At 40.2% G+C, this 16704-nt stretch overlaps 1 protein-coding gene across 1 annotated transcript in view; it reads left to right on the top strand.

Annotated features, from left to right (window-relative positions):
- The window catches only part of ttc27 (tetratricopeptide repeat domain 27), a 208536-nt gene extending 192594 nt beyond the window's left edge, over positions 1-15942 (top strand). The window contains exons 19-20 of the mRNA XM_060830829.1: positions 4020-4120; positions 15690-15942. Of these exons, the coding sequence (XP_060686812.1) occupies positions 4020-4120; positions 15690-15812 (224 nt within the window). The 3' untranslated portion in view covers positions 15813-15942. The remainder of the gene's footprint in view (positions 1-4019; positions 4121-15689) is intronic.
- The last annotated feature ends 762 nt before the right edge of the window (positions 15943-16704 follow it).

The raw sequence follows: 16704 nt of genomic DNA, 5'->3' as shown, positions 1-16704 counted from the left end.
TAAACTCTGTGGCTCAGTGTTACTATCCTTGCATACATCTCACCTAAATCTGAACCCTTGATACTCGTTTCCCCACTTTCCAGTGGTCACCCGCATCTTGTCATTGATAGCCAGGAAAAGAGAACCCAAGGGAAATGAGTGCAGGCTGTAGTTCACACCCACAATGGATACCACATACCGGCATCTTGACCTTGACAGTCAGTGCTGGTTTTCTACACCTAGCTAACCTCTAATGGAAGCAGATTTCAGTCAGGCACTGTCTGTATTGTAGACCCCAATACAGTTGAGTTCCATCATCTAAAAAGAGAGCTTCCTTCTCACCATTGTTCGTATCTTTCTCCTCGGAAGACTTCTCCCATTCCCCTAGTTCTTCAGCATCAATTATGTTGCCTCATTGCCTGCTGCAATTGTGCAAAGCACAACACACAAAAAATGGTGTGGCACACTCTGTTTGGACTATCCTAGAACTTCAGCAGATAACGATTGCCTCACCTCTGCGCTGGTCAAAGCATGGTGAAGGTCTGACACAACACACAGCATCTAAAAGGGAATGCTAACTGTGCTCTGACTCAACTTTCAATCCCAGACCCACTCAACCATTCTAATTTCCATCGCATTCATTAAAGTCCATTGTCATGCTTGCATGACGTGTGACGTTGCAATGTTTCCTTGGTCCTAGAACGCCTTTGGAAGTTGCTTGGAGGTACTTTTAGCCAGTATTTTCCCCCTTTTAAGTTATTGCTAACTCCTGCATCATTGAGAGGACATTGTTAATTTATGTAACACCAATGGCAAACCATTTTTGTCCAACATCTCTATGCATTGCATATGGGTGAAGAAATTATTGCAGATGAATCAAAGTTGGCGTTTGCAAGCTCCTGCTTCATGTACTAGTTAGAAATGCTGCCTGGCCCATTTGTCTGGTATCTCATTATAAATGAGGGTAACCTAATGCTATAATTGGAGTTTTCTCTTGGTGCCTTTCATGTGAGAACAAGGATGGTGTTGGGAGGGAAAGTCGAGCTGGATGGAGGTATAAGGAACTGCATAGTTCAGCATGGGAGGCTGTGGGAAGAGCTTCTATTGGCAGTGGCCACCTCCATGGTCTCCACAAGGGAAGTGTAAAGGGATAGAGTGGGCATCATTAGGGTGTAACATTGAGGTTCAGGGTTAGAGAGCACAGTTGGAGGTAAAGTTCAGTATCGTGGGTATCCATAAGGGGGTATGGTGTAGAGAGACTTTCTGTGTACTACATAGAAAGTCTACCTGCACTCACCTTCACAAATACATCAGTTACCTCCATCCCATGTGCCAGTTGCCACCCTTGTTGGCAATAAGTACCCAGTTTCCTGCTGAAGAAGGTAACAACAGCCTGTTTGCATGTCTGCGTCAAACAGCTTGTCAATATAGCACTGGTGAAACCCAAACAGACATGGCATGGCAGCTGATGCATGGATGGTGCCAGTATGAAGGGAGGACCTATATGAGTGAGCATTAATAGAACAAGGTAAGCAGCCCTGAGCTGCAACCTATCCAGTCCATGAGCTAGGTGCCTGTTTATATACACACTGTCCTTGCTGCAGCCTTTTGATGTTAGTTGGTGGTGCACCCTGCAACACAGTTATGTACTGTCCTGCATGGCAGAGTGGAGAATTGCCAAGATATTCATGTGGTGCTGGAAAAATATTAGATGCGAATGTCAATGGATGAGGGGTGTGTGTGAGACAGGTGCCTGTGGATCGTGCCTTGGGATGCAGTTTATTCTGAAGAAATGTGAAGGTCCTTTGGAGCAAGCAGAGAGCAGAAGTCACACCAGGCACTCTGACTTCCGTGAGGAGATTTTGTGACATCTGGCTTGTTTGACGTGTTGTGTAAGATGGGGAACTGAATATTAACGAGGAGAACTGGACCATTAACAAGACTTTTCACAAGCAATATTCCACCTAAACTGGCAACTCGCCACTTGGCAAATGCATAAACGATGCAACGAGTTGCTCCCAATGTTGATAAAAGCCTCACCCTTGTCCAATTCTCCGAAAACCTGATGGTAACCCACATTGCTTAGATCCCTGTCAGATTATGCCCACATTACAAGTTAAATGAGCTTTCATCAGAATAAAATCAGACCAGTTCTGTTGAAAGGAATAGTTAGCCCTGTTTCTTTCTTCACAGGCTCAGCCTGACCTGTGAGCATTTCTGCCATTTTCTATTTTTATTTCAGATTTCCAGTATTGGCATATTTTCTTTTGAATCTCAGAGAACTTGTCTTATTCTTGGAATAAACTCCAAATGAAATGAAATCCTAGAAATTGTTTTTTTATTTTGATGATGTGCTGTTGCCATCAGAGAGTTGACCACAGATGTTGCTTGCAGGAGCCATCTGGGTTTAATTTTCAGTTTTTTAAAATAACTAATTATATAGGTATCTCAACTTTAGAATACAGTTATGTTGCCAGCTATTGAAATGAGAGGTATGTGCCTAATATTGGCAGTGATTTTCTTGCTTATTGTAGGTTCCAAATGAGCCCAGATTGAAAAACATAAATTTTCTGTCCTCACCCCTTTGTAAGTATTTAGAAGGCAACCTCATCTGCATCTCCATTACTCCACCAACCTGCTTAGCTTCCCACGTTAATTGTATAGGGATATTGTATAATCATTTCAATAGCTGGCAACATAACTGTATTCCAAAGTTGAGATATCTATATAATTAGTTATTTTAAAAAAACTGAAAATTAAACCCAGGCATGTGCCTCTGGAGCAGGTGGGACTTGAACCCGGGCTCCCTGGCTCAAAGGTTAGGACACTAGTACTGCAGCTCAAGAGCTTTATATCAATTATATATGAATTGGGTGTTAATTGTAGTCAAGTGGTCTGGATTATATATTGGGGCGGGTGGGGGAGCAGGAGGAGCTCAGGCACAGCACCATGCTGTAATACACTGCTGCAAACATTATAATGAATTTTCATGGCACTCAACGAGATTTCCATTCTAATTACTCACTGAAATTAAAACAAAATAATACTAAATTGCAGGCTCGCTGTCCACTGACCACAATATGGTCTCCTGAATTTTGGGCAGATTAAAAGCAGTTTGCTTTGCTGAAATCATCTCTGTATTTACACACAATTGCAACCCTCCACTCTGGGTCACTTACTTCTTTAGCGCTTCCACTTTGCCCTCAGCCTTCTGCATTTTGAATGAAGCTTAATAGAAGCTCACAAAACAGCATTTATTGCATTGCTAAGCATCTTGCAACCCTCACAACTGAATTGCAGCTTCCACTTCTAACTATATTTCCTGTAATGTGGAATTCATATTGTGACTTAGTGCTTGTGAAGGCTAGGGGGATGTGATTTTTCTGATTTCTCTCATCATCTCTTAAATATTTTCATTTTTCATTTAATGATCTCCTCTTCTCCACAAAATCACTTTTGCAGTTAATTCATTTTCTCAAGGATGTGGTGAACTGTTCCAACCCCTTTTCTCTTGCTCTGATTCTCATTGTAAGCTTTTTAAACATATATTCCATAATAGGCTGCATATTGCTGGCTAGCCTATCATTCGTTACCCGTTCCTGATTGCTTGCCTTCTTGAACAACTGCACTGTTGTTTGAACTGGAGTTTCAGGAATTTTGTCTGGCAGTAGGAATTCCAAACCAGGATGGTGTACAGTATGCAGTTCATCTGTAATATCCTGCGTTCTGACCAAGATATGCTGATCACTTTCCTGTCTGCAGTTGCTGCTTGACATGATGAGTGTTTTGATATTTTCTCATTTCAAATTTCCATCATTAGAAGGTTTTGCTCCTTTTGAAAATATCTAAGTATCAGTTATTGAGGTTTTGCTTCATTTATCACTGGTCTCATTTACTTATTAAAACTCCTCTCTCTTTTTGTTAGAAATGATGCCTTGCCCATTTCTCCAGTATCTCGTTATAAATGTCCATAGTCTAAGACTATAATTGAAGTTGTGTCTTAGTGTCTTTTATCTATGTTGCTGTTTTTATTTTTGCAGTGTCGATCAAATGCAGTAAAGGCAAAACCAATCCCCAGGAAGCTCTGCAGATGCTATCCTCAGCTCGCCTCAGTCTGCGTAACCTATCCAGTAAAGCACAGGTAGAACACCGTATAACTCTTTTACATTAACAGCTGAAATCTCTCTGTTGCTAACAGAAATACAAAGAAAACGTTGTCTACATTGGAAGTCATTTGCAATACTTGTGCTGTAACTCAGAAATATGTTGAGTTAGGTAGCATCTGTGTTTATCATTTCTTTCCTAAGAATGTACTTTGCGGAAAAGAGTTCTTTATATACTGCTTTGTCCATATATATCTATTTAAATGCCACATTGAAACTTTTGCATCTAATATGCATTTACCGCCTCAGGATTTTGTTCAGCAGCAAGTAAATGGTATTGCCGCAGCAGCTCAATTTGATTCAGTCTTCCTAGTTCCATGTGATTTGTCATTGGCTGTCATGGATAGCCTGGCTTGGTGATCTGAGCATCCGTTGCATCAGAAGTTCTCCAGGTCAATTCTGTCAGTTCACCTCCTGCCACCCTAACCATAGCATTTTGGTTTTTTCTGATTTTGTTTTTCAAATAAAACATTTTCCTGATTGGATCCCAAAGAAAGTACTGAAATTTGGAAATCCCTGCCTAAAGCTCGAACCTGGCTCATTGAGGCAAAAAGCAAGAGACCTCATGCTATCTACAGTGATACCTCAATGACTATGGGCTAGTGTTCTGACTGCTGGCCATTGTAAAGCTTGTGGAATAATAGTTGATGCGACACAATTGTAAGAATTTGACCATAATGATTTGCATATGATTATTTTCATTCCTGTTTGTAATGCACTCAGTTTCAAGATCAAAGAATAAATTTCTCTTGATGCTCAGCATTAGGTTGAAGCTCTAGCTTTCAGTAACCTACATATCTAGTTCTGAGGGAGAAGCCAATGTATTGATGTAGCTGGTTATGACTCCATCAGAGTATACCAAAGTTGAGGCAATGGAAAATGATTCAATTATGTTGTCACAAACTTCACTCAAGGTCCTTCAGGAAAGTACACTCTTCCCTTTAACTTTTTAATCTTTATTAAAGATAGAGTGAATGGGAGGCAATGCTTATTCCCTTCACTGACATCACCACATAAGCTTGCATGCAGGTAGCTTTGCACATTGAATAAGATAATGCTTAATGTTCAGCATGGAGAGATCCAAGTCTGAAACTTGACCAATTCACAAAAACACTGTGTGTTATGTTTCTTATAAGCCAAACTTTCATCTCTTTGATGGTCGTGTCATTAGATCTCTTCCTCTTGACATTCTTAGTGTTACCATCACGCCAACCTCACTCTGCCTCCATTAATAAAGCTGCTTCCGCAAAGTTTGTTTTCCTTTCTTGTGCCAAAATGTTTTCTGGAAAGGTTTCCAGAAAGCTACTATTTCTCTACAAAGGCTAAGTCTATCCAAGATTAAAATGTGGATGCCAAAACTAGTGAGATTCAGCTAGCACCTCTGTCCTTTCTCAACAAAAAGATCTCCTTTTCCACTTGGCCACCCTGCAACCTTGAGAATTCAACATCTAGTTCAATAATTTTAGGGCCTTAGTACCTTTTCCCATGTCCTTACCTAAACCCAACACACACCAGACCTTACCATCACAGGGGCTTCTATCATGACCAACCAATTGTCAGCTACCAATGCTCCCCAGTAGCAGGTATTGATTCCCCCAGGGTTACCTTTACCCACTCCTTTTTCTGTTCAACTTTCGTTCTCTCTTTCTGGGTTCCAACTCCAACTAAAGTTTACTCCTCCCTTTATCCACCCCCATCTTGAGCATACATATTAACCTTTTCCAGTCATAGTGAAGAAAGGTCAGTGGACCCAAAACATTAATTCTGCTTTCTCTGCACAGATGCTGCATTTCTTCAGCAACTTCGGTTTATGTTTCTGTCCTGTCTAACTTCATCAATTTTTTCTGCCTTTTCCTATTTCATTCATGTCAACATATTCTTTTGTTTATAATATTTAATATTATATTCTTCTTCTTACGTCATAGCCGTGAAATTGTTCAATATCCAGGCTTTTTAAAACCAAGCTTTAATCACTAGCTGTCATATTTAGCAACTTGTATTTGTCAAGTATATTAACTCAATAAAACATCTGGAGTGTCAGAAAGCAATACTTGACACTTGCCCACATAAAGTGATATTGGGCAAATGGCCAAAAGCTTGGTAAAGGAGCTACATTTTAAGAAACACTTTCAAGAAGGAAGGAGAGGCAAAGAGAGCTAGGGAGGGAATTCTAGAGTTTCGGGCCTAGGCAGCTGGTGGAACCGTGCAAATTGAAAGGCCAGAATGAGACATGTGCTGATAACTGAGGGTTGTGGGGCTAGGGAAAGTTACCGAGATGGGGTTTGAAAATACAAATGAGACATTTTCAACCTGCAACTCTGCAATTTGGACATTGTCATTTATCACAATTTCTCAAAGTAAAGGAAATGCTGATGTTGCCCTTGTCCCACAGTTCTTTAATGTCACAAATTCCACTCAGCTAAGAATACTTTGCGAGTTCATTTTGAAATCATCATGCGATTTATTTAACCTGAGGAAAACAAACGGCAGAAGAATGGAGATAACCAAATAAGCACAGTCCTAAGTGCCACCTTTGGAAATTGCCCGACATTGTGCGTTGGGATAGAATATGGCAACTTATTTGACAGACTACAGAAAATCTCTGTCTCTTGCTCCCAGGTTATAAACAACCGAATCCCTTGAAGTGATAATTTCCAGATTGCTACCTAAGAAAATTTGTCAACAAGATTAAAGAGATCATGGCTCAGAGATTAGTGTGGGAGAAACGGGGTTGAAATCAGGGGACATTGGCACCAGTACTGGGAAGGATTGTTCCGATGGGATGGGCTCCACTGGAATCATGCAGGGGCAAGAGACCTGGTGAATCCCATAACCAGGGCTGTGGATAGGACTTTAATCTAAATAGTGGGATTCAGTTGTATGGAAAATTATAGAAATGGGGGGATGATGTCTCAGCAGAGATTATTAAAGTTTCCAGAACATGTAAAAGGACAGAATGTGGAAAAAATCAGGAATCTAACCTCAGACAGAGCAGATGAAGAGACAGCTATGAGAATGGGGGAGTAAACGTAGGACTGAGAGTGCAGTACTTAAATGCATGCAATATATGACACAAGGTCAATGAGCTTGTGACGCAGATTGAAATGGGCAGGTGCTTGGTCAAGGAGGTACATTTTAAGAAACAGATGGGCAGAGGGAGTGGGATGCCTTGTTAGTAAGATGTGAAATTAAATTGACAGCAAGAAGTGATAGAGAGTTGGAAGGCTTAGAATCTATGTGGGCAGAGTTGAGTAACTGAAATGGAGGAAAAAAATGCCCTGATGGGAGATGTGTACAGGCCTCCTAGCAACAGTCAGGATGTGAGGAAGAAAATAAAGCTGGAGATAGATTTAGAAAGATATGTAAGAAAGGCACTATGACAATAATCATTGGGGACTTCAAAATGCAGGTGGATTAAATCCATCAGATTGGTGGGTAGATCTCAAGAAAAGGAATTTGTGGAATGTCTATGGATTTTTGTTTCGAAGCAGCTTATGTAGACCCCACTAGGGAGCAGGCAATTCTGGATTTGGTAAAAACTGAAACGACTGCAGATGCTGTAAATCAGAGGCAATAATATAAATTGTTGGTAAAGCTCAACAGATCTGGCAGCATTTGTGGAGAGAGATCAGAGTGAATGTTTCGGGTTGAGTGACCCTTCCTCAGAATTGATGGTAGCTAGGAACATGTAGGTTTAAATGCAGATGATGTGGTAGGGGGAGCAGGTAAAGAGTAAGTGATAGGTGAGGATAGAGCCCAGAGAGAGAGAGAGAAGAGCAGATAGACAGACAAAGGAGTGGGTAACAATCTGGCTAGGAGGGTGAATAGCTGTTAATGGAGACTGTTAATAGCTAGCACCACCCATGAGAATTATGCGTTTGAAATGAGAAATACGCACCTAATATTGGCAGTGATTTTCTTGCTTATTGTAGGTTCCAAGTGAGCCAAGATTGAAAACAAAACTTTTCCCTGTATTTCAACACGTGTAACAATCATAAATCAAATCAATTCTGAGGGAAAATGTGCTGGCATTGGAGGGGGTCCAGAAGAGATTTACAAGAATGATCCCAGGATGAAGGGCTTTGCAAATGAGCGGTTGAGGACTCTGGGTCTACACAAGATGGAGTTTAGTAAGAAAAGGGGGATCTGATTGAAACTTATAGAATACTCAGAGACTTGGATAGAATATACGTGGAAGAGATGTTTCCACTAATAGGAGAGACGAGGACCTGAGGGCATTGCCACAGAGTGAAAGAACAACCCTTTAGAACTGAGATGAGAAGAGATTTCTTCAGTCAGAGGGTGGTTAGTCTGTGGAATTTATTGCTGAGAGGGATGTGGAGGTCAAGCCATTGAGCATATTTAAGACAGATAAGTTCTTAATTAGTAAGGGGATCAAGGGTTACGGGAAGAAGCTAGGAGAATGGAACTGAGAAATATATCAGCCAATATTGAATGGCGCAGCAAATTCAATGGGCCGAATGGCCTAATTATGCCCCAAAATCTTATGGTCTTATGACATTAAACAGTGAATGATATACTCATTCTGTAAAATTCTTTGTTATTCATTCATTGCAATGGTGTGGCTGAGCTGTCAACCCTTAGTGAGATATTAGGAACATGGTATGAGTTACAGATATTGAAGTTAGTCTGCCACTTTTATGTCAAGATCTACTTCCACTGTTCTGAAACGCCAGTACTGAATGTCAGTGTAATGTTTCACAGGCCCACAATAGCTTTTCCGCACATAATGTTTTAGAGGTTGGAATATAAAAATAATTCTTGTCAGCATTAATCCTCAATTCATGAATTCAGATCGCTGAGATCTGTTTGATGTTACAGTTCAGTTTCTTGAATTCTTTAGCTGCCCTGAAATCTCTCCTTTCTTGAGAGATCCATTCGTGTTAATATGTTTCTCTTGCTACACATCACAGCACTGTTACCTTTCAAAGCCACGTCAATTTTAGTAACACTATGGCAGCAGTAGGATTTCCATTATTATTAACAGCCAGTATAGGTTGAAAAGCATGAACCATTTCTAATACCTGATTGGAATGTCAACTGTTGATGAGGCACTTTCACATAGCACTGGATCCAATTCTGGTGCATGTTAAACAAATTAATACCTTGGAAACCAGTGATGTTATTTCAGAATTCAGTGAAGAAAATTTGTCTTCAGCTTTACATTGTTCGTCCAACATAAATTTCTATAATTGTACATTGATTATTTGAATTTCAGTTGAAAGGCATAGATTAATGGCTACAATTCTTAAATATTAATTGTGGAGGAAGGCTCTGGCAAGGTCTGAACGGAGGAAATGGTTTTGAAAGTTTATGCTACCATTTGGCAATGTAGTGATGAAAGTCTGTCTAGAGCTCATTAAAATGCTTGTCTACTTATACCCAATCCAACTTCAAAGAGTACCCGCCAACACACTTCCAACATAGCTTCTGAAACTTTATTCTCTAATCTCAGTTGTGTTTGAACATCACAAATTCATAAGTTACTGCAGTTGGAGTGCATAACCTAAACCAAGTAAATTAAGACGTTTTCAAACACTGCATAGGTGAGAGGGTCTGAAGCCTTTATACACGTTGTTATTTTCTCCTGGACTACTGCCACGTTGTTCTTGGAAATGTGCTGTTACTTTTTTTAGACATTCTTCAGGTAGGATTGTAATCCAGGAATCAAATCACAAGTTACAACAGAAACTGTGCAACACAATACAGCTGCCGGATTGTGCTGTTAAGTATGGTGCCACATTGAATACCGACTTAATGGGGACCTCAAAACTGCAGGAGAACCCCATTGCAGAGGTTACATATTCTGAATCTGGTGTGTTGGATACTGTATAGATGAGAACATTTTGGGTGGGAACATTGTGTGCCTGACGGGAAGACATTTTGTGCATAAGATGTGGGTGTCACTGGCAGGACTGTCATTCATTGCCCATCCCTTAATTGTCCTTAATAGTGAGCTGCTGTCTTGAAACGCAGCTACTATTGAAGGAACAGCACTATTGTTTCAAATTGGGATGGTATTTGACTTACGGGGTGTTTAATTAAAGTGAGCTAAAATAACCCATAGGTTATCAATACAATGTGTCCAAGAGCGACTGATCTGTTGTAGTAATCCAAACTGAACAAGAGATGGTCTGACATCAGTTTGATTTAGGCAAACGTGAAGACTGCAAATGCTGAAAACCAGAGTCTAGATTAGAGTGGTGCTGGAAAAGCACAGCAGGTCAGGCAGCATCTGAGGAGCAAGAAAATCGATGTTTCAGGCAAAAGCCCTTCAAATTGATTTAGAATTGACATTCCCTGTACATCTGGTGCACAGGCTGCGTGCGTGTAACCTGAACTGCAAAACAGTGCATCTTCCTGTATTGCCGTATATTTTTCTTAGCAATGGAAATGTCAAAGCAGTTTACTTCACTGATGGAATGCTAAAAGACCTTTTAGTTTTAACTCCAATGTCTGCCAAGCAAGGAAGGATTGCAGAGCACGCTACACCACCACATAGATCAGATTTCCAAACCTGTGATGAAAACACTCCCTCTCTCCCTGGCCCATAAGCGATGCTGGAAAGGCACTCACTCCTCTCCCAAATCTATATTCGCCTCCCTTCAGCTGCTGAGAACCCATCTGTTTACTATACAATCTGTAAACGCTAAGGGAATCTGAGGCAGTTAGCTTCATTAAAACATTCAATCATTAATCCACCTCTTGGGACCAGGATGACATCTCCCAACATTGTCCACCTTCATGAAGACCAGTAGTGGATGGCATAGAATCAGTTTTTGAACCATTAAGATTTAAACATATGTTTGACTCATTTCTATAGGGAGGTCTTCCTATCCCTAACTCCGCCCCACTCCCACAAACATAACCCACCCTTGTTATTCAGACTGATGTATCAAGTATAAAGTTACTTCGGAGTCTTCTCAGGATAAAGGAATAATTGCAACCCATGAAAAAAACAAGCAATGTTCAATATGTTACTATGATGGTTTGTTCTGGGTTTGGGTGATTGTGATTTCCTTATAACGTGACCAAATGTTGGGTCCTCTGATGTGAAGTGGATTTGAGCCCAGTCTCTTTCTCAGAGGCAGTGAGCCATTCAGAGAAATGTCAGTGTGCATTATTCTTCTGGTTGCAGTATTCTTCGAAACATTCAACCAACAGAGCAACCGTTTATTCTTCATTTGTACAATTGAGCATATGGGTGGGGTGCAGGGGATGTTTTCGGGAACGCTAATGTTTTTGTAAAATGTGCTCCTGTTGCTATCAGCATTAACATTACCCCATAAATTTCCTTGTTATTTGGAAACAAAATGTCTTTATTGAATTTTTTTCCCATTTGGTCACAAAGGAAGCTATTGTGGTTAATATTGACACATTTATTATCTTGCATATTACGGGAGCTTTTTACAAGCTAGTTCAGAAGCACATCTGTTTTACAAATGGGGCACTGCTGTTTGGATAGTCATCCTCTGTTCCCTCCCCCTCCACAGAAAACTTTTAGCTTCAGTAAAAATCATTTTCAATTTACTTTGTCTTCAAAAGCAAATCTTTCTTTTCAAAAAAAAATTGAGTGTTCTTTTGTTTATTTCTTCTTACTCTTTCTCGTCATTTCCCAAATACCTTGACTCTTGCCAGTGTGCAATTCCATAAGCAGCCTTGAAGTGACTCAGGGGTACACCTCAATTCCTCAACAGAGTTTAATTTAGAAATCTGTACATGAAGCAGACGTACAAATCACCAGCTTAAGTATTTAGGTTTTCATAAGGATCAATTAACTAAATTATGATTGCATTTGATTTTCTGATGGTGGGGCAACCAAAACTGATGCACATTATTGTGCAAGATTCAGTAAAATGTGTGTGGCCCTGTTGGATGTGTTAGAAATGTGGGGCCTTCCATGTTCACCCACCCACTGTTCCTTTTCTCCTTTGTAGTGTTGGCAGTCAAGGCTAGACTTATCAGTTTGAAGATTAATTGACCTTCACTTCTGAATTCATCATTCAAAAGCCTGTGGGAACCCACTAGTCCTTTTTTTTTAAACTTAGTACAGAACAAAAGAACAGTTTTACATAGAAGGTGAGCTGTAAAGCAAACATTTGTGATGTAATCCACTTCTGATCCAAAATAGTTTAATATTTTATCTTCAACACAATGAGTTGGGGTAGGGAGGAATGGGAAATGGTAACTCAGCAAAGGTTGATTTAACATAGATCTTTGGCTGAAGAAAGTTTCAGGCCCACCCGAATTCAACTGCTTCATCAATGGCCATCCCTCCAGTGTAAAGTCAGAAGTGGGATGTTCGCAAATCATTGCTCAATGTTCTGCGCTATTTGTGACTCCTCATGCTCCTGAAAATGCTGGAGAAATTCAGTCGATCTGGCAGCATCAGGTATGACTCTTCTTCAGAACTGAAAGGTGTTGCAAAATAGGTTATTTTTTATACTTCTGACAGAGAACTGAAACCAGACTCAAAGTGTTAGCTCTGTTTCTCTCCCCACAGACATGGCCAAACCTGTTGAGTTTCTGTTTGATTCAGATTTCCAGCATCCACAATAGTTTGCTTTTTTTTAACCTCAGATACTGAAGCAGTTCATGTCCAAATGCAGCAAGACATGGACAGTGTGTAGTTTGTGCTTACAAGTGGCAAGTAACATTCATGCCACACAAGTAGCAGGTAATTGCCATCTCCAAAATAGAATCTAACAAACAGGCAGAAAACTAGCCATCAGAATAAATGAACATCAACTAGCCACAAAAAGCATTCCTGATGAAGGGTTTTTGCCTGAAACATCAATTTTCCTACTCCTTGGATGCTGCCTGAACTGCTGTGCTTTTCTAGCACCACTATAATGAATCTGGTTTTCAGCATCTGGAGTCCTTGTTTTTACCACAAAAAGATATGACCCTCTCTCACTAGTATCCTTACATTTAGATGAGGAAGGACACCATTTCGACTGGGACAACACATCCATCCTAGGACAAGCCAAACAGAGAGACACACGAGAATTCCTAGAAGCAGAGCATTCCAACCAGAACTCTATCAACAAACACGTTGACTTGGACCCCACTTACCACCCTCTGATAAAAAGAACAGGAAATGACATCACCAATCCAAGGAAACTTAAATACATAAATAGAAAGTGGGTCACTAACACCAATTTTTCACTGGAGGCTCACTGATGTTACCTAATATGGTGACGAAATGTCTGAAAATGAACCTTCCAGCTCAGCGAGCAAGCGTACATCCAGAACTTCAAGCTGAGCGACAAATCTTCTCCATTCTCGCTAGAATCTAACTATTGCTCCTTGACATTCAGTGATATTGCTATCACATAATCCCTCACTGTCAGTATCCTGGGCATTATTAATGACCCAAAACTGAACTGGAATCACCATATAAAAGAGCAGGTCAATAGCTAGTAGTCCAGCAATGAGTAACTCACTTTTGTCTCCACCAAAACTCCTGTCCTCCATCTCCAAGGCTTAAATCAGAAGTGTGAAGGAATAGATGCAATTGCCTGGATGAATGCCGCTCCAACAGCACTCTAGAAGCTTGACACCATCCAGGATACAATGGCCCAATTGATTGGCAGCACATCCACATTCACTCCCTTACTCAGTAAAAGCAGTACGTATTATCTACAGGATGCACTCAACCCTATGACCAATACTCTCTGGAAGGACAAGGGCAGCAGATACATGGGAACATCACCACCTGCAAGCTCCCCTGCAGGCCACTCCTCATCCTGACTTGGAAATAAATCACCATTTCTTCAGTGTCACTGGGTCAAAATCCCAAAATTCCCTTCCCTAACGGCATTCTGGGTAAACCTACAGCAAATGAATTGTAGCAGTTCAAGAAGGCAACTCACCACCGTTTTCTCAAGGGCAGTTAGGGATGGGCAATGACTGTTGACTCACCACTGATGAGTTTATTAAAACAAAACAAATTCACTTGTTTTCTACAGCCTAGTGCATGTGCAACTATGTGGTTTGTAAAACATATTGATTTCTGCTCTTATAAATCATTTTAAACAACAGATTTCCAGAATCTCCAATTCCTGTTGTGTAAAATGAGTGCAGTTTAAATGTTTCACTTTTATGGATCTGAATATGCTTCTTTCTTCCAAATATGAAGCACATTTTATACAGTGATTTGTACCATGCAATGGATCAGCCCCACAATGGAGTCTGAAATCGCTCCAGTAATAGAATAGAATCTCTACAGTGTGGAAACAGGCCTTTCGGCCCAACAAGGCCACACCGACCCTCTGAAGAGTAACCCACACAGACCAATTCCCATACCCTATATTTACCTCTGACTTATAGACCTAACCTACACATTCCTGAACTCTATGGGCAATTTAGCATGGCCAGTTCACCAAACCTGCACATGTTTGGACTGTAGGAGGAAACTGGAGCACCCAGAGGAGACACAGGGATAACGTGCAAACTCTGCACAGACAGTCGCCCTGAGGCTGGAATCGATCCTGGATCCCTGGTGCTTTGAGGCAGCAGTGCTAACCACTGAGCCACTGTGCCACCCAAAATGGCTATATTTCATTCAGTCTTCCAAGACCGTTGAGGGTTTTTGGACAGGGCGTATACAACTTAGAAGTACTGGAAATACATTTACTGAGCTCAGGGTCTCATCTTGTTTTCCGCTCAGTGCCAGACCCAAAGATATTAGTAATGATGTCTCTGTTGAGTACTGTTTAGCTTTACTGCTGACCATTTATTTTGATGGAGGCAGGAACAGAAGGCCCTATCTTTGCAGCTTTCGTCATAGCTCAAACTATTTCACCTAAAGCCCCTTTGAGCAATTTTCACAATTTAAGGTAATATTTTGTATAAAGGCACTCTGATAACGAGAACATTAGGTCATCCGAGCTCCAAAATTGCCTCTAGCTTCACTCCTGCAAATGTCTTTAAGCTCAAACTTGCAGAGTTTGTGACTAGATCAAATAAAAGCAGATGGCTTATCTATTGAGCCTTTCAGACAGTTTCTCTTTTTAATTTCGATTTCTAGCATCTTTCAAGTTTTGTTTTTGTATTTGCAATTTGATTACATTGCGCTGTTGGTATTTTTAGGGGCAAATATAGTGTTGGGTTGTGAAGCATTGTTGCATACTTGTGGTCAAGAAGATGCTTGACATTAACCTAAGGTACACTGGAATAACTATTCTACCATCTGGGTCAAAAGTCAATGTAGGGTCTTGGATTTTAACAGGTAGGTTTATTCAATGAATGCATTTTCTGGTGTAACAGTTTTAAGCATTAACATTTATTTTAAAAATCCAGCTGTGGTGTTAGCTGATGACAATGCAGCATTGATGGAATTCAATGCTGCTTCCTAATTGTAACTAATGCCGGTGTTTGTAAAGAGTGAAAAAGAGTGAAAAATTGGATTAAGGGGCCAGGTTAGAATAAGCTGCTCAATTAAATAGGTGTAGCAATAAATGGGAGAACAGTAAACTGGTTGTTAAATGTCAGTTGTTACTTTTCTCTGCCTTTGTCTTACAGCAACTTTTCACTGATGTTATGACGGGCGAAATTCAGAGTGAGTTAGCTGGTGAGAAAACAACGATGGACAACTTGGTAAAGGAGCTTCAAGAACTTAGCAACCTCCTACGGAATCAGTTATGAGGAAAAGGAAGAATGGAATCTCGTTTTCTCACTGAAATGCCAGTAATGAGAGACCAAGATTCTCCAAACCTGAAATAAATCATTGCACTAGATGTAAATTAATGTTCAATAAAATGTTCCTTTTTCTGTGGCTTTGAGTCTGTTTTCATCTTTCTGATATATTTTGTGTCAAACACTGATTCAAGTCACTAAGGAGTAAACTGCCTCACATTAACCTTCTGACAGTGTTGTATGGTGTTTTTCAAAGTGCTTTCTAGACAATTGCTGAACATAAACTGAGCAGCACATTCCAGTCTTTACATTATATACGCAAAGGAAAGAATAACCCCAGATTATTTATGTAGAGTCTTATACTGCCCTCAGGGCATCTTAATATAGTCAGTAACCCTGCGTATCTTACCTTGAAGTTTAGACATAACTATTCAGAGAAAACTCCCTTTCTTCAGGTGCTGTGTTACCTCCTTTATAGTTGGGACTCTTGTCTTTTTCATTTCTCTTTGGGGGTAGGGTGTAACAAGTGTGATGAATTCAAAATGGGAGTTGCACTCAAGTGACAATGTTACCTGTTCAATCATGTTGTAATTTGAGTATTGTGGTGGAGGTGTGATGGAGTTTCACGGATTACCAGTCCTGTGGTAGATTGGGAAAGTGTTTGAAATGGAGAAAAGAGTTTGCAAACTACTGCAAAATCTTGCATTTATATAGCAACTTCAAAAAAAAATGCCTTAAATTGACCTAGCTCCTAAATAAACTTTATAACTGAGTGTTAAGTTTGGCATCTTAAAACAAAAGCTTTATTGAAATGGAGAAGTTAAATAATGTGACAGTTTTAATCCATTAATCTAGTATTTTGCCCAGTGCAATAGCTTTGTATTGTAGGGGTGGTGGTGAG

Source organism: Hemiscyllium ocellatum, chromosome 10 (genome assembly GCF_020745735.1).
Source record: "Hemiscyllium ocellatum isolate sHemOce1 chromosome 10, sHemOce1.pat.X.cur, whole genome shotgun sequence".
Taxonomy (NCBI): domain Eukaryota; kingdom Metazoa; phylum Chordata; class Chondrichthyes; order Orectolobiformes; family Hemiscylliidae; genus Hemiscyllium; species Hemiscyllium ocellatum.
This window is presented reverse-complemented; position numbering and strand designations above follow the sequence as displayed.